The sequence below is a fragment of the Dermochelys coriacea genome, chromosome 7 (genome assembly GCF_009764565.3).
Source record: "Dermochelys coriacea isolate rDerCor1 chromosome 7, rDerCor1.pri.v4, whole genome shotgun sequence".
Taxonomy (NCBI): Eukaryota; Metazoa; Chordata; order Testudines; family Dermochelyidae; genus Dermochelys; species Dermochelys coriacea.
Window position 1 is genome coordinate 29,287,101 of NC_050074.1, and position 19,165 is coordinate 29,306,265.

At 41.8% G+C, this 19,165-nt stretch overlaps 1 protein-coding gene and 1 long non-coding RNA gene across 5 annotated transcripts in view; one reads left to right on the forward strand and one right to left on the reverse strand.

Moving 5' to 3' along the window:
* The window catches only part of FGD3 (FYVE, RhoGEF and PH domain containing 3), a 176,764-nt gene that overhangs the window by 105,632 nt on the left and 51,967 nt on the right, over positions 1 to 19,165 (forward strand). For all 4 annotated transcript variants that reach the window (XM_038410836.2, XM_038410837.2, XM_043518271.1 and 1 more), the window contains 3 exons: positions 7,232 to 7,321; positions 13,604 to 13,740; positions 16,933 to 17,089. In XM_038410836.2, the coding sequence (XP_038266764.1) occupies positions 7,232 to 7,321; positions 13,604 to 13,740; positions 16,933 to 17,089 (384 nt within the window). The remainder of the gene's footprint in view (positions 1 to 7,231; positions 7,322 to 13,603; positions 13,741 to 16,932; positions 17,090 to 19,165) is intronic.
* LOC122460930 lies at positions 1,598 to 15,784 on the reverse strand. The gene is made up of 4 exons (XR_006282560.1): positions 15,600 to 15,784; positions 9,141 to 9,146; positions 8,410 to 8,414; positions 1,598 to 1,608 (listed from the first exon to the last, which is right to left on the reverse strand). It is a non-coding gene; the product is annotated as an uncharacterized LOC122460930 (long non-coding RNA).

Sequence of the window (19,165 nt, forward strand, 5' to 3'; positions counted from 1 at the left end):
TATTTATTCCATTGAAAATTAGAAACAAGATATAGGTCCTGCTGTGACTATGTATCTATACAATAGATTATTTCTTACAAAGAGGCCAAAAAACCCACGCCTCAATCTCAAAGAAAGATCTTCCAGTTCTCTTGCTATTTTCTATTCCCACTACCACCTAGGGCCAATAATACCTCTTGGTGAGGAGAGATGCAGAAGTATAGGCTGTAACTATGTGTGTGGTTTGGCTCCTATATCATCCTGGATTATGGGCTGACCAAGATGGGTTTATTCACGGGATTTGGCCATATTGGATCTTGTTACTCCATCAAGTCCAGTATTCTGCTGCTGACTGTGACAAGTATCTGAATAGAACTCTGCATATTTGTTGTCTGTATAGTTAATTGAAAGTTCAGTCTGTCTCAAGGTTGAAGAACTATAAGTGGAGTTTCAGTTCCAATTTTGTGGCATAATTTATCTGTTGGGAAACTTGACCTGGATTTCTGGGTCAAACTATTGGTCAGATTATCTCTGTGTATTCAAAATAACTTTCTTTGCCTTAAAGAGGATGTGAAATCATTATGTTTGCTTCCTGATTGAACCTTTAAAGTCACACCATTCTAAAGGTTGAAACACGTTTCTTAATTTATTTCTGTAGTGGCTTATGTGCAATGGAGTGTTGCCTCTTTGTTTCCTAAATCAGTGACATTTAAAAGCCACAGATATATCCACCTAGTTTTCCCTAAAGTGCGCAGCTGCTTTGTCAGTCTTTTTGTCTTAATGGTGGTTAAGAAACAATGGATTTGCTATCTAATCACAATCAACTTATTGGCAACCCCTGGGATAGTGAGGCATCCAGGCTATAAGGAAGTGGATTTAATAGCCTAGGAAATAGATTACCTTTCACTACTGTTTTCCATGTTTTTTTTTTTTAGTAGGAATTTTTTCCGTAACAATCATTTGCCGGAAACTTTTGTGATTTTAAAAAGAGCTTAATTATATTTGACTTTGGATTACTTTTCACATAAGTATACGTTGCTAGTCTGTCTGATTGGCAAGATTCAAGACACACCCATTTTATAATAAATTGGAGATACTAGCTGCATATTCCTGTTGACTTAACCTGCAGCTCTGCATAGTCTATGAGGAGTTAGTACCATGTGTCACTTGAACAGTAATTTTCCCCAGATTTAAAGTCAGGGCTTGGATTTGACCTGTTATTTCGCTGTGATGTATGTTCTTAACATAATCACTGCTCTAAGGAGCTCCTCCGCAAGTGTGTGTGCTTTCTATGGGAGAGAACCCATGTGGAATTATGGGTGATTGTTCATCTGACCCAACTCTTCTTGTGTCCCCTCCCACTTCTACACAATATGCATATGAGGCAAAATGCCCCCCATTTGCCTCTATGGGTGGGGGAGCTTGATGGGGTTGTCTGTGAAGGGGGATAGTCCCAGCAGTGAGGAAGGGGACACTTGATGAAGGACACAAAGTAGCTCTCCCCTGCCCCCCCGGCCCCAAGTGTCTGAGACCCATTGGCCAGCTGGGAGGGAGAGGTGCTGATTGGCCAGCATTCCCTAGCTCCTGGATTTAACCTGGAGTGGGCCTCTCTAGCCTAGCCTCTCTTGGCTCCATTCCAGCAGGAAAGAATTACTCACCACTACCCTGCTTCCCTCTTGGTCTAGGGCAGAAGCAATCTGCACTCTCCCATTTGTTGGTACAGCTTACTTCCCTTTTGGCTCTGGCTCAGCTGCACTGTCTCTTGCATTGGAGGGGAGGCGGTGTTTTGCAGGGCCTTGGCTATGCCCACTAACCCTCTCATGTTTCCCCCTCTCCACCCACTTCTGCAGAAGGAGTAGCAGTCCCAGCAGTGGCTGCTCTTCTTAATGTGTGGGGGTGAGCAATGTGGATAGCTTATCCTGGGGAACCAGGGAGCTCTTCAGTCTCCTGAGTGGGTACATAGCAGGGCATGTGACTGAGCTCTGAGGAAGTGCAGTGCAGAAAAAGAAGAACAGAAGTTGAGTGTATTTATAACACATGTGTATACGCAGTAAAGGAACATATTTTACAACTTTCTGAAAATTACACTCGTGTTATCTGTATAATATGTGCTTATTAGTAAAGCTAGCTTCACTGGTGCCCATTGTATAATATCAAGAATTTATTTATACATAGTCTGGAGTTTAAGTTTACAAGTATCTTTAGTCATTTATGCTAAATAAATAAAATAATCTCTCTGGCCATTACTCCCAAGAGTAAAAGTTTATGTTTCAGTGCTGAGTTTATGCTTGGTAAAGCCTTGGAGCCTTAATCCTTTTGACATAATGCTGAACTCAATGGCTGGATGACAACATTATAATCAGCTAGTGGTTTCTATCCACAGATCAATAGTGGCACTTACACAGCTCTTTTCATCCAGAAGATCTCAAAGCACTTTCCAGAAATGGGCAAACATCACTTTTTTTTATAGGTAGGCAATGAGAGATTAAGTGACTTGCCCATGAGTGATGTGATGGGGTCAGGCCAGACGGCTATAGGAGAGTGATCCTATTGGGTGCTTGGAAGTGGGTAGGTACAAGCCCACCCACAGCTAAAAGCCCCTCTCCCAGTTGGGGGACAAGCTACTGAGCCCAGAACTCAACCAAGTTTGGGGGACAATAGAGGACAGAACAAGAACAGGCGTAAGGTTCAAAGTGTGAAGACTAGGGAACCTGAAGCAGAGAACCTGGGACACCGAGCAGAGAACCCCGGAGAACATCCACTACTCCTCAAAAGTATCCAAGAAGCCAGCGGACATGGCCCTGAGGAACTCTGCCCGGATGTGTGAGTGGATAAAGGAATGAAAACAGGCTCCACAGTCACAGAGCCTCCTTTCAGCCAACCTCCTTTCCCTGGTGTTATAAATGGCCACCTTGGCCGTAGCTAGGAGGAGGTTGACGAGGAGGTCCCTTGACTTTGTGGGGCCACGGATGGGGTGTGCATAAACAAACAGGTGCGGGGAAAAATGCAGCCAGAACCTCAATAAGAGGTTCTGGAGGAGCCGGAAGAGGGGCTGCAACCTGGTGCACTGAAGATACACGTTTCCCTCATGCCACAGAAAGGACAGGCTTCAGGGATGGGAGTGAACCGTGCCAGGTACACGACTGTGCTCACAACTCCATGGTTGAGCCGCCAGCTGATATCCCCGGCGGGCTGCAAAACTAGGGTAGAATACAAGCTGGCCCACCGGGGTTCCCTCCCCTCTACAGCTGGTAATAGGTCCCACTACTTGGTGTCCAGGCGGGACGTGAGGGTGGGGAAATGAAGCGTGTGGAGCACGAATGTGTACAGCTGTTCTCGCGATGTGGTTTGGAAACAAACCAGCTGCAGAGCACACAGCTGGCTTGGGGTAAGAGGAGGATGGGGTCGGGAGGGCTCACGGGGCAGGGGCCCATTGGAAAGGTCCAGAAGGCCTGGGGTGAGGAGTGGGCGGGGAGTGTCCTCTCGCAGGACGCCCTCGAGGTTGACCCGAGAAGCGGGTAGTAAGGCGGCCTCAACCTCCTGAAGTACGCACTGGGGGGTCCAAAGGGTGGAGAGCCCCATGCGCCAATCTAGCCAATAGAAGGCAGGTATATCAGCCCCAGGATAAGGAGGTCCCTTTTCCCCTGGTAATTGAACAGGGGTTACTCCAGGTTAATTAGGATAGCTGGGGCCAGTCAAGAGCCTGCCAGAACCTATTAAAAGCCTCCCCTCCAGTCAGATAGGTCATCACAATAGGAGTTGTGGGGAGCAGGCGTGCTGCTGGAGAGCCGGACAGTGCAGACACTGACAAACGCTGGGGAAAGACCTCACAGGTACAGAGGTGAAGAGCAGGGGAAACCCTGCCCAACAGGGCATACAGCCCTTCCAGGCCCCAGAGGTTTGGGGAGAAGAGACTGCCAGAGGGGAGAGACTGAACTGGGCACCTGGCCTGCCCAGACAATGTGGGGACAGTAAACCAGGGGGTGTGGGGAAATTCCCAGGGAGAGAGGAATCCCCCAGCCCGCCGCGAAGAGGAAGCATGGAACCCACCGAAGTGGAGAAAGAGCTCTGCCACAGTGTATAGCAAATCAGTGGTATGGTTTGGAAGACAACCTGGGTTTCCTGATCCACAGGTCTGTGTTCTAACCATTACACATGCTGCCTCCCAAGCATGTGTTTTCTGGCTCACTCTTTTTCACCAACATTTGTTGTCTAACTCATATTGGGTTAAAACCTGCTTGCTTTACTCAAGCAAAGAGACTTACTGACTTCAGTTGGATTATTTACATACATGAGTAAACTGAGCAAGAGTTAGCCTATAATGTCTTCATCTATATGGCAGTTTGCTTTGTGTTAATTTTACCTTTATAAAATGTAGAGCCTGGAAGTTTCATGCTTTTTTTTGCCTTAGTATCTTTAAGGCCAGATTCTGTAATCTTACTCATGTTGATCAGTACTTTACTCCAAGAATACTAATCGCAGAGTTAAGTATGGCTCAATCTTGGTAGAATCAGACCCTTAATTATTCAAACTACAGAAGGCTGCAAGAGTAGGACTGACTATAACAATTAATTCACTTTGTTAAAGGTTATGCCAGTGAGAAAATTACCAACCAAGCATTCATGTAAAACGTTCAAGGTGACTATACAGGGAAATGATTGAAAAATACAGCCACTTAAATGCCCATATCTCTGCCACCACCAGCAGTTGCTGCTGTAGCGTAATATCACTTTAAAGCATTAGGTCCAGCTTGAGCTAAAATTGTCTTTAGCCATTGTTTGGTATTTAGACAGATGTCAACATGTTTTTTGGAAATGTAAACTGAGATACAGACGGTGAGGCCCAGGACGTTAAAAGTAACTGTGTGCTATATAAAGCTTTACTTTTGAGAAATAATGTATTTGGTTAAAATTAATTCTTTTCAAGTTCTGAATTCAAACAACTGAAAAGATAGCTTTAGTGGCTGGCATGGTGGTCAAGTTAAAGCAGGTTGAACTTCATGCCTTTCACTTAGAAACTCCTCCATTTTCAGCAAAATTGGCAAGTAACTAACTTTCTCCCCATGAAGAGAGCCATCCATTCCTAACAACTTGAACGACCAAAGAGATATCTTGGTATAAAATAATATGTTTTTTTTATTTCCCCTTTGCAAGTTCAAAGGTTATGAAAGCAGTGGTGTCCCATCATTTACTATAAATAGTAGGCACAAAGATCAGTACTTATTCTGTGTAGAGTCAGGTACACAATGCAATACATTTAAAATGATATGTTATTTCAGTTTACTTTATACGCTATGATTTTAATATTGGAGGGTTGGAATAAGAGCTTATTTCACAGGACAGCTATATCATAAATTATCCCATTGCCCACAGCAAGCTGCAATACACAGTACAAAGGAACTGAGGAATTGCATCAGAGTAAGATGAAAGAAACATCTTTACAGAACAATCAGGGAAATGGATTCCTATTCTCTGTCAGTTAGTGGTTGACTTAAGTTCTGAATCATGCATGTTTTATCCTAGCTAATGTAACTGTAGAGTTCTCATTTATCCATATAAATGTCTAATTTCTGAATTCTGCCAAGTTCTTGATCTCAATTCTATTTTGCGACACTGAGGTCCACAGGATAAATTTAAGTGTTTTCCTTTTACTAATTTAAATTTATTGGCTTTAAGTTTCACTGAATGTTCCCTGGTTTTGATTATAAACAGGAATTACTAGGAACACTTGATTTACTTTCTCTATGCAAAAAGTACCCCATCATGTCCCCTGTTATTTATCTCCTCTCTCAACAATCCAGTCTTTTCAAAACCTTCTCTAACGGAAATCTTTTCATGCTTTTAATTATTTTGGTTACTTGTCTTTGGTCCCTTCTGTTTTTCATGTGTTTTGGGGATTGGATGATCAGAAGTGGATGAAGTATTTCCTTTAAGGCTATACCATCCATTTATATTAATGACATTCTAATATTTTCAGTATTATTTTCTCTCTCTCTTGTAATCACCCCATTATTTTGCTTTTTTGATCACCACTACACATTGAGCCGTTGTTTTCATTGAGCTGCCGACAGTGAAATCCATGTTTTTCCCTTCAGCGGGTGCAATTAACTTAGAATCCAGCACTCTGTGTAAGTAGTTCAGATTATTCCTTCAAAATATGTTAGATTCCCTTGAATTTCTCATCTCTGTGCCATTGCCCAATCATTGAGGTCTCTGGAGTTTCTCAGTCTTCTAGCCTTGACTAACCTAAATAATTTATATGTGCATATTTTGCCCTCTTTCTGCTCATCCATTTTTCCAGATTATTAAAAGTGTTATCATTTTAATACTAAATACTGATGCTAGTATAGAAACTTCTCAAGTTTTCCTATCTTTACATGGTAATCATCTGCTAATTTAAAAACCTGTATATTTTCTAATGGGACCACTAGAGAGAGAGGAGATATTGTTTGATCATAAGCACACAGTTTGCATGTAAAATCTTGGATACTACAATTTTTTGATGGATATTAAAGAATTTGTCAAGAGGATAAATGTATTTCAGTCTGCAACATGCTGACTCAATGAATTTTAAGAATTAAAAGGACTGAATTTATATACAGTCTAAGGCTAAACTAAGACTGAAGTGGGGACCTTATAGTCAATGTCAAATGATTGAATTATGTAAAAACCAGGACTGGGGAGAAATAGTTTGGTAGAAGGAATAGCACTAGGAATAACGGGATGAAAATAAGACAAGGTGAATTTAGCTTGAATATCAGAGAAAACTTCCTAATAGTAAGTGCAAGAACCTCTAAAGGGAGGTAGTGGAAGCTGCATACTTATGCATTTAAAACTACACCATGCATTAGAAATATACTGTAGTGTACTCTGGTTTGTAGTTGTAGCTCATGAATTTAAAAATGGATATCAGGTAAAGTGGTGTCTAGTATGTTAGTCACCAGATTAGTGTGCTAATATTTGTAAAGGCCTGAAAACCGAATTTAAAGGTTTTTTTGGTTTGGGATATTCTATCATTTGTAGAAAAATAAAGAGAACGGAAGTGCTATCACAGCCAGCCATCACATGTTAATTAGGTTTTAGACAATAACTTTGAAAATGCACTAGCAGCAAAGAGATCCTTTGATTAGAAATGCTGGGGCAGTTTCTCCCATGGGATGACTTAATACTAGTGAGTCTTGGGAAATAGAATGTTGGATGAAAAGAGGGTTTATATTAATTCTTGGATAACTTCATTTGTAATATTTTTTCAGTGTACAGAGCCGCAAAAGCTGTTCAACATTGCCAGTGAACTGCTTCATACAGAAGAGGCTTATGTTAAAAGACTGCATCTACTGGACCAGGTAATTCTGCTTGGATCAAGTTGTGCTTCATTTTCAATACACAAAACAGATTTCTTCAGATAAATGTGGATGTTGTGATTACTTTGTACATAGTTTAAGACTTTTTCTGTGACATCAGATTATTAGTAAGGACAAGTAAAATTTAGGTAAATATTATAGGTAGGGTTGAGAGTTGGCTTGGTAATTTCCCCTTAAAATCATGCATGAGTCATAGAAAGTGTTACTAAAATGCAATCATGATCTTGCCATTTCTTAATAGGTTACTCACTGCAAGACATTTCTTCCTCTCCATCCTCCAGCCCACAGTCCTATTTCTACTTCCTTTTTCTCTGGCTTCCAGTATTCCTACAATGGCTGGCATTTCCAGCTCAGGCTCCAAATGGACAGCTCTTGTACCATTTACAACTCAGCCTACAGGTATTGCGCATGCTTTGGTCCCCATTAGAGTGACTGTGCACAAAGTATGTTAAGTGCACATGGTAGAGAAGCTGGTTGCAAAAGCCAAAACTGTTTTTTCTGGTGGAAGGAGGAGTTCGCTTACTAGAGACAAGACCATCATAGGGCCTAATCACATCAGCCACACTATCAGAGGCTCATTCACCTGCGCATCTACCAATGTGATATATGCCATCATGTGCCAGCAATGCCCCTCTGCCATGTACATTGGCCAAACTGGATAGTCTCTACGTAAAAGAATGAATGGACACAAATCAGACGTCAAGAATTATAACATTCAAAAACCAGTTGGAGAACACTTCAATCTCTCTGGTCACTCGATTACAGACCTAAGAGTTTCAGAGTAGCAGCCGTGTTAGTCTGTATTCGCAAAAAGAAAAGGAGTACTTGTGGCACCTTAGAGACTAACAAATTTATAAGAGCATAAGCTTTCGTGAGCTACAGCTCAGAGTGGCTATCCTTCAACAAAAAAGCTTCAAAAACAGACTCCAACGAGAGACTGCTGAATTGGAATTAATTTGCAAACTGGATACAATTAATTTAGGCTTGAATAGAGACTGGGAATGGATGAGTCATTACACAAAGTAAAACTATTTCCCCATGGTATTTCTCCCCCCCACCCCACCCCCCACTGTTCCTCTGATATTCTTGTTAACTGCTGGAATTAGCCTACCTTGCTTGTCACCATGAAAGGTTTTCCTCCTTTCCCCCCCCTGCTGCTGGTGATGGCTTATCTTAAATGATCACTCTCCTTACAGTGTGTATGATAAACCCATTGTTTCATGTTCTCTGTATGTGTATATAAATCTCTCCTCTGTTTTTTCCACCAAATGCATCTGATGAAGTGAGCTGTAGCTCACGAAAGCTTATGCTCTAATAAATTTGTTAGTCTCTAAGGTGCCACAAGTACTCCTTTTCTTTTAGAGACAAGACAGTAGATGTTGTTAGAAGACAGTGGTGGCGGAGAAGGGCTCTAAACAGCTACCTCCTAATTTTTTTAAAAAAATCCCGTGATCTGTGCTGAGTACCATTAAAACAGGCCGTAAGGAGCAGGAAAGAATTAACTCAACTACCAGCACTGTAGGGACCACAAAGAGGAAGCAGTTACTGAACAGTTACTGAAAAGAAATTATGGGCACAGTAAAATGCTTTGTACTATATGCCACAAGGGGCCACAACAATGGTTCCCGTAACCCACCCAGCAATATTGTTAATCTATCCAACTATACTCTTAGCCCAGCGGAAGAATCTGTCCTATCTCGGGGCCTCTCCTTTTGCCCCTCCACCCCCACGAACATGATACAGTTCTGTGGTGACCTAGAATCCTATTTTCGACGTCTCAGACTCAAGGAATATTTCCAACACACCTCTGACCAACATATTAACCCACAGAGACCTTCCTGCCAACACTACAAAAAGAAGGATTCTAGGTGGACTCCTCCTGAAGGTCGAAACAGCAGCCTGGATTTCTACATAGACTGCTTCCGCCGACGTGCACGAGCTGAAATTGTGGAAAAGCAGCATCGCTTACCCCATAACCTCAGCCATGCAGAACACAGTGCCATCCACAGCCTCAGAAACAACTCTGACATCATAATCAAAAAGGCTGACAAAGGAGGTGCTGTCGTCATCATGAATAGGTCAGAGTATGAACAAGAGGCTACTAGGCAGCTCTCCAACACCACTTTCTACAAGCCATTACCCTCTGATCCCACTGAGAGTTACCAAAAGAAACTACAGCATTTGCTCAAGAAACTCCCTGAAAAAGCACAAGAACAAATCCGCACAGACACACCCCTGGAGCCAGGACCTGGGGTATTCTATCTGCTACCCAAGATCCATAAACCTGGAAATCCTGGACGCCCCATCATCTCAGGCATTGGCACCCTGACAGCAGGATTGTCTGGCTATGTAGACTCCCTCCTCAGGCCCTTCGTTACCAGCACTCCCAGCTATCTTCGAGACACCACCGATTTCCTGAGGAAACTACAGTCCATTGGTGATCTTCCTAAAAACACCATCCTAGCCACTATGGATGTAGAAGCCCTCTACACCAACATTCCACACAAAGATGGACTACAAGCCGTCAGGAACAGTATCCCCGATACTGTCACGGCTAACCTGGTGGCAGAACTTTGTGACTTTGTCCTGACCCATAACTATTTCACATTTGGTGACAATGTATACCTTCAAATCAGCGGCACTGCGATGGGTACCCGCATGGCCCCACAGTATGCCAACATTTTTATGGCTGACTTAGAACAACGCTTCCTCAGCTCTCGTTCCCTAATGCCCCTAATCTACTTGCGCTACATTGATAACATCTTCATCATCTGGACCCATGGAAAAGAAGCTCTTGAGGAATTCCACCATGATTTCAACAATTTCCATCCCACCATCAACCTCAGCCTGGACCATTCCACACAAGAGATCCACTTCCTGGACACTACGGTGCTAATAAGCGATGGTCACATAAACACCACCCTATATCGGAAACCTACTGACCGCTATTCCTACCTACATGCCTCTAGCTTTCATCCAGATCATACCACTCGATCCATTGTCTACAGCCAAGCGCTACGATATAACCGCATTTGCTCCAACCCCTCAGACAGAGACAAACACCTACAAGATCTCTATCATGCATTCCTACAACTACAGTACCCACCTGCTGAAGTGAAGAAACAGATTGACAGAGCCAGAAGAGTACCCAGAAGTCACCTACTACAGGACAGGCCCAACAAAGAAAACAACAGAACGCCACTAGCCATCACCTTCAGCCCCCAACTAAAACCCCTCCAACGCATCATCAAGGATCTACAACCTATCCTGAAGGACGAGCCATCGCTCTCTCAGATCTTGGGAGACAGACCAGTCCTTGCTTACAGACAGCCCCCCAATCTGAAGCAAATACTCACCAGCAACCACACACCACACAACAGAACCACTAACCCAGGAACCTATCCTTGCAACAAAGCCCGTTGCCAACTCTGTCCACATATCTATTCAGGGGATACCATCATAGGGCCTAATCACATCAGCCACACCATCAGAGGCTCGTTCACCTGTGCATCTACCAATGTGATATATGCCATCATGTGCCAGCAATGCCCCTCTGCCATGTACATTGGCCAAACTGGACAGTCTCTACGTAAAAGAATGAATGGACACAAATCAGACGTCAAGAATTATAACATTCAAAAACCAGTTGGAGAACACTTCAATCTCTCTGGTCACTCGATCACAGACCTAAGAGTGGCTATACTTCAACAAAAAAGCTTCAAAAACAGACTCCAAGGAGAGACTGCTGAATTGGAATTAATTTGCAAACTGGATACAATTAACTTAGGCTTGAATAGAGACTGGGAATGGATAAGTCATTACACAAAGTAAAACTATTTCCCCATGGTATTTCTCCCCCCCACCCCACCCCCCACTGTTCCTCTGATATTCTTGTTAACTGCTGGAATTAGCCTACCTTGCTTGTCACCATGAAAGGTTTTCCTCCTTCCCCCCGCTGCTGCTGGTGATGGCTTATCTTAAGTGATCACTCTCCTTACAGTGTGTATGATAAACCCATTGTTTCATGTTCTCTGTGTGTGTGTATAAATCTCTCCTCTGTTTTTTCCACCAAATGCATCCGATGAAGTGAGCTGTAGCTCACGAAAGCTTATGCTCTAATAAATTTGTTAGTCTCTAAGGTGCCACAAGTATTCCTTTCTTTTTGCGAATACAGACTAACACGGCTGCTACTCTGAAACCTGTCTTTAATTTACCTCCTTCATGTTGCGGGTAAAAGTAAAACTGGTACAATGATACTGCAGTTTTTAACTTCATTGGTGTGTTTAAAATGGTCAGAGGTTAGAATTGTTTAGAAAAGTTGACTTCAGTGTCTGTAGTACTGTGATGTTTTGGGGATCACCCAGATCAGTAAGATTTTCTGTCACCTCCAGCTCTGTCACCTTAGTGTGCTTAAATGCTGTGCTGCTATGGCTCAGATCCCTGATGCCAGTAGCCTACCCAAGGTCTCATCCTGGCTTCCATCAGCCTAGTTATTCCTTGCAGGTTGATTTCAGGAGTCCTTCCAGTTCTGAGTCTCCCCATCTTTCAAAAGTTCTTAACTCTGACTTTTCTCTTCCTATCTGTCACCCCCAAAGGCGTGAAACCAGTCCCTCTCCCTCCCCCACATAGTTTGCACAACAGAGACCTGCTTGGGATAAAAATAAACAACAGGATTGTTTAGTAGAAAAAACACAGACTCAAAGATGAAATATTTCAGAGTAGCAGCCGTGTTAGTCTGTATTCGCAAAAAGAAAAGGAGTACTTGTGGCACCTTAGAGACTAACAAATTTATTAGAGCATAAGCTTTCGTGAGCTACAGCTCACTTCATCGGATGCATTTGGTGGAAAAAACAGATGAAAAAAAAAGATGAAATAGTAAGGGAAGCCAACATACACAAGTTACACAGAAAATAAACATAAAGGCACCAATTCAGGTGTAAAACTTCTATATTAGATAAAGTCCCTTTTTGAATACAAATTACCCATTGTGTTTGAACAATTTTCCAGGCTATCCCCTATCTCTCGGGGGAATCCAGCATTTCACAGACAGCTTCCCACTTAGAAGCTGTCCCTCTGTTTCTGAATAGATTTCACTTTAGCCCCCTTCCATTTAAAATGGCTTGCAGGTTCAGTTTTGTGGGTCTCTCTTCCACTCCCTCCCCCCCTCCCCATCAGTCACTATAGATATTCAAAGTGGGGAAAACTCCCTCCTTTCTTAGTTTTCAAAGCCTGGGGTTTTCTTTTCAGTTTCAAGTTGTTCCCATTTACTTTGATTTTTTCTCAATGTTTTTTTCCTGGGCTGAACGATTGCTTGGTGCGTGGAGTGAGTCCCATCTGATTGGGGAAGCAGCCCCTCCCTTCCTGACTGCCCATCAACCCATTGTGAAGTGGAGGTGAAGCTGCACCACAGATTATCAGCACAGTTTCCTATATACACAAATACATAAATTCCTAACCACAATCTGCATACCTGTGTCGTAATGAGCAGCAATTTCTGAACACTACAAGCTTTCATAAAAGACCAGGCTCGATTTTTTTTTTAATACTACACTAATACAGTATGCAGTCAATTGGTTTGACTGCTCATTTTGGGGATTTAAACCTTCTCTTCTTCCACTGCGGGGGTCTGGACCATGATTGTCACCCAGGCAATTGTGCAATTTATTAATGTGGGAGAAAGAAGAAATAAAAATGGTGAATCACTTTGGTAAGTCAGGTGTGCTGGATTTCTTAACAATGAAATCTGTCCTCTTGCTATGAATGCAGTTAGGGAAGTCATTATTTGTATAGAGCCCTTTACACTCTGCCCCCTGGACTAAAGATTTCTATGGAAATTTGGGGTAGGTTGGGTTTGGATGAGCAGAGGTCTATTTCCAGGGGCTTTAGGAAAATCTAAGGAGTGCTTTTCACTTTCATTCATGTATAGAGTACTTTTGTCCTGGACCTAGTAAAGACAGGTAAGAAAAAAAAATCTTCTTTTCTTCAATTAGTTTTCACATCAAAAAATGACTAAACTAGTTTTAAACCTAAATGGGTTTAACCTCCCCATCTGAATGAGAATGAGTCTTGTTTAACAGATTATTCTGTGTGACATACAATGTAGCTTCAAAGAAAAAAACAAAAAAACACGCACTCCAAAATACAGAACATGTGACCCTATACAAAAACACATTAGTCATCTTTTAAATAATATGGTTCATAACATAATGCCCGGTTTTAAATTTATATTAAGTAACTGGTAATATCTTGTTTTTTCCCATGCAGGTTTTTTGCACTAAATTGTCAGAAGCAGGTGTTCCAACTGAAGTGATAACTGGCATCTTTTCAAATATTTCCTCCATCTATTGCTTCCATGGACAATTTCTCCTGCCTGAGCTCCAAACAAGAATTACACAAGAGTGGTGGGTAAACCAATGTATTACAAATAAACATTCAGTTTGCAGGTGTTCTAGCAATTAGAAAGCCTAGTCTTACTACATAGGTTTTAATTACACAAAAAATACTATTTCCCGTATAATACAGAAGGTCATCATATGTTTTTTTAATACATGCCAAGATACAAAGGCAAACTTAAATAAAAAAAATATTGTCTCAGAGTGCTTTGTGGGTCCAAAACATTGCAAGAGCTGTCCTCCTTGACAGTATTTCCATCATTCCAGTATTACAATACTATAAGACAGCCAGATCATTTATTGTTTTTTATTACTTTGGCCCCACAAGTGGTTCTGTGAGGCAATCAGAAAGCCAGTGGCAAACATCAACATATATACTTATACAAGGATGCTAGAATGCTCCTATAATGGAATAGATTTTTGTGTGCTATATCTAAGGCTTGATTTGACCAGTCAATTTATTTAAGAACTAAGTTGTGATTAACTGTAAATCTAATTTTTTAATAGAAATAAAGAAAAGGAGTACTTGTGGCACCTTAGAGACTAACAAATTTATTTGAGCATAAGCTTTCATGAGCTACAGTTCACTTCATTGGATGCATTCTCACACAATCTATGAAGCATCTAGACAAGTTACGTAGATCTGCAAATCTGTTAGTCTATTGTCAAGTCTTTTCCAATAGTGTTTTACACCTTACATCAAATTCTATTTGACTCTGAAATCCAAATTCATTGTCTCCTGCAAGATAAACTGCTATAATCATAATTATATTAACATCCACATTGTACACACACAAGTATTTCTTTAAGCATAAGCAGATGTTTTTCTTGAATGTTTAATAATGTTTATGCTCCAGTGAGACCCTGAAAATTGCACCAAGTTGTAAATACAGAAGATCTGGAATGCAAGAAAGACAGGCTATTTGTAAGATAGACCTAGAAAATTAAATTTGAGATGACAAGTTGGCTGTAAAGACTTTTCTTCCTATAGAAAGCATAGTGTGTTCTGACACAATGTTTTTACAGTAAACTGTAAAGTCAACCAAAAGTTAACCTGCTCATCTACTCTGAAATGATGGAGACAAGATCAGAGTTCACATCTTACTCTGCTGAGTCCACTCTTTTTCAAACTGTACATCAGTGACCAGAGGAAATAAGCAAAAAGTTTGCCACATTTGAACATTACTGGAAACTATGGGGATAGCCATTACTTAAGATGAGGAAGACTAGACACCAGAAGGGTGCTGGGAAGTCAAACACATGCATAGGCTATTAAATGACTAGTGCAGTTTAACGTAGATTAAAATTAAAGTTATAAGATTAGTGTTGAGGTGAAATGACAAGAAGGATTTGTCTCCTAATGGCCATGACCTGCAAGACAGCCATTAGGAGAAAGGTCCAGCTTTGAGAATGAATAGAAACTTAGAGCTGGCATTTGCAAAAAGTCTAAGAGAGTTAGACACCCATCTCCATAGAAACTTGTGCACTGAACTTCCTTTGGGCTCCTTGGAAAATCCCAGCCTACATCTATCAGTTCTAGAATTGCCACCTAGGATTTCTAATATTAGCACATAGCTATCTAAAGATGTCACTGTGCTTAAGCCTTACAATACCCATATGAGGTTTGTGAGGGTTGTTATAGACAGGAAAACTAAAGCTCAGGAAAAGTGGCAAAGAGTCCTGTGGCACCTTATAGACTAACAGACGTATTGGAACATAAGCTTTCGTGGGTGAATACCCACTTCGTCGGATGCATGTAGTGGAAATTTTCAGAGGCAGGTATAAATATGCAAGCAAGAATCAGGCTAGAGATAACGAGGTTAGTTCAATCAGGGAGGATGAGGCCCTCTTCTAGCAGTTGAGAGCACAAACTGCTAGAAGAGGGACTCATTCTTCCTGATTGAACTAACCTCATTATCCCTAGCCTGATTCTTCCTTGCATATTTAAACCTGCCTCTGAAAATTTCCACTACATGCATCCGACGAAGTGGGTATTCACCCACGAAAGCTTATGCTCCTATACGTCTGTTAGTCTATAAGGTGCCACAGGACTTTTTGCCACTTTTACAGATCCAGACTAACATGGCTACCCCTCTGATACTTAAAGCTCAGGAAGCGTGACTTGTCCTGGTCAGATAGGACTGAAATAGAACCCAAATCTGCCGGTTTCCAATCCAGCCTTATTTCAACATTGTGATGGTTGGGCCAGTTAACCATTATTGTAGTTATTCCTTCCCTTGTGTGTGCAGTCAGAAATAGGAATGCAAATGCACAGATAAGGGATAACACCATCTTCTGGCTCCTGAATAAAATCTTTCCTAATAAGCCCTATGTACATACTGAGGTCTTGTCTCTCTTAAGCTTCCATTCTTGTCTGATTTCTGGCCCTCTCATGCTGCTCCAATGGCATAATGGGGATAGAAAATAGCTGAAAACTTCCCCAGCCCAGGAGGGATCCTGAGAAATGCTCTGTTCCTTTGTGACCCCAGTTGAAAGGACATGTCGTAGGATGAAGAGAATCTGACCAGGCTGGCAGCTGTCTGTGCTCAAGCTATTCTGGGCTGCAGAGCAGCCCATAAATGAGTATGGAAAGCTTCTGTAAATTAGGGTAACCCTATGGCGGCTCTGACTCTTTCTGTAGGCTGGGCAGACCCCCAATCAAGCCTTAAATTTAGGAGATATGAAAGTCTAGATCCAACTTTGCTCCCAGCCCCCACTTCCTGGGCTCTGCCTCCTGAGGGGTCCAAAATATGGAGGGAGCATTTATTCAGGATATTCTGTTTCCTATATTGTGAAAGTGAATTTGTGGGAAGTTCTTCATGTATCACTGAGCTTCTGTGTCCTCCCTATGTGCTAACATGTAACCCCCAGGTGGAGTGCCTAGATGTAACTACATGGCTTCTTTGCATCCTCAGTTCTTTTGCTATATGGAAAAAAAATAATTGTGAAAAATCACAGACTCTTTTCAGTAAATTACTTTTCTTATTGGACAAAAATCTAGATTATTCTCTTGACAAAATTTCACAGAGCTGAATTCAGCCTTAATGTAAGTCTGGGTGAGCCCCTACTGATGTCAAAAAGGAATTGCCCCTTTCTACACCAGGGCTAAAATTGGGTCGAAGTGTGTGTGTGTGTGTGTGTGTGTGTATCTGTGCAGTAGTGTGGATTTCAAGACATTTTTATCTGCCTTCTTTGCAATAGGAATGCAAACCCACGGCTGGGAGACATCCTTCAAAAACTGGCTCCATTTCTGAAGATGTATGGAGAATATGTAAAGAACTTTGACAGAGCAATGGACATGGTGAACACATGGATGCAGCGATCATCTCCATTTAAAGATGTCGTTCAAAATGTACAGGTATAAAGCCATTCCTTTCAGTACATCTCCAGCTTGATGGGATTTTATTCTTTTTATCTTTCCAGTTCTAGCACTCCACAGGGGGTTGCAGGGTAATGTTCGTAGAGTGCTGAAATATAAATATAGTAAAAATCCTTTCTTCTCCTTCTGCACGTGACATACCTCACTACACAGGTGGAGTATTTCTCCAACATGATTTGGGGACTCTCTGACAATAATGCCAAGTTACTCTAATTTTGGTTGGCTTTATTCCCTTTGTTTACAGAGATTTTAAAAACACTGAACTTATCTCCTTTATTATTGTAAAAACTTAACACTGAGTTTGTCCCTAAGGCAAAAAAGGAATAGGGTAGGGATACTGTCGCTATACACATTGTATATTAATCTTTTTAAAATTCCTTTCCCTTCTTACTAATAAAACGCTAATTTTAAAGTGATAAATTAAAAGCATAATACATATCTTGATTTTCTTAGCTTGTTTGCAGTGGGCACCTTATTCTCCTTGGATAATGAAAGTAGAGCATTCAGTTTCATTTTTATTTCTAGTCAATTTAATTTTCTGGTGCTTATGCTGCAACACAGAGCTCTTGTTTGGGCTAACGATTTTTCAGGAGAATGATTTACCTAAAACTTTCAATTGTAATGAAAAATAAACAATGAAAGCCTTTCTGCTCACATCAATATGCTTTGTAAAAATGTTTCCTGTTTCTTCCTTCCTTCTTCCTTTCTTTGCATGAGTCCAGAGCCAGCCAAGTTAGGAATGTAGCTGAGGCCCAGCATATTTGCAGATGCAGGGAGAGTATCCACAGTTCTTTGCAAAGAACAGTGACTAGCAGGGAGAGGGTTAATGCTTTCTCTTTGTGCACAGAGGAAAGACCACAGCAGCATACCCGAAATGCAGGGATTGTCCTGGTGGTAGGGCTGGGCCAGCTGTCATGGTTCTTTTCCTCTCGCTCTCCCCCAACCCCTGCACTGCAAGAGAAGAAGTGTGCCAGGGCTGGTTACCCATGTGAATCAGAAGCTCCTTCCTGGAGTTGGTAGAGGGGAGAATATTAATTGGGAAAGTTGTCCTTCTACCAGACTTGTACTACAAATGCCCGTTTCTACCTCAATCATCTGTCTAATCTTGGACTAAGCGAGGTTTTGATTATTCTGACTGGGGTCTGAAAAGCTAAGTGCTCCTTTTGGTTGAAATTTGAGACCCTGGCACATGGGCCCCAAATGGAGCATTGCTTATGTGATTTGTCTGAGAGCTCTGGAGTGTACTTTCTGCAGGACTCCTTGATTCTTTCTGCTTGTGCCAGCAGACTGTCTCGGCTCACTTCCACTTTGGCCCTCACACTCCAAACCTTCCCAGCCCAGTTCTCCAGAACAACACACAACTGGTCTTTACATTTTGATCTAAAAATCTGTTGTCCCTTTAAAATAGAGCAGTGTTGTTATAATTCACTCTTGTCCAAGATACAGCCCCACTGACTTCAGTTTGCATCAGGCCCCTTGGTGAAGGTTCCTTTCTCAAGAATATGGGAGCCCCATTGTAACTCATTATTTGTCTTACTTCCTGCAGCAAGGAGATGTATATTTCCCTAAAATTCTGCTATGTCTCCTCTGTCACATAACCAAACAGGCTAACCACACAAATGGTTCACATTAGCTGTCAGAGCCCACAAAACATGCCTGCAGCTATCTGCGATCATGAGTGTCCTCTGCTGCCCCATGAAAAGAGTTCTTGACAAGTAAGTTTAACACAGGGGTTATACCTGGAGCTTCAGTTCTGAAGCCTAGTGGTGGTAGTCTAAAATGGCAACACTGTTAACTATTTCACTGCTGATTATTTTAGCAGAAATGTGCAGCTTGCTGGCTAGATCTCCAACTGGTGTGTCAATAGGCCCTAATCTATTGCCTGAGGATTTACACAGCGTGTGTTCTGGAAATCTCAGTTGCCTCTCTGGTGCCCTCTTACCAGCTTTTCCTTTATTTTTGCCCCTATAGCTGTTGTGACACGCATTGTCATGGTCAATGCAAAAGCCTGTAGCTCTCAAAAATGGAAAATGCAGCCCACGTAAAACAAATTGG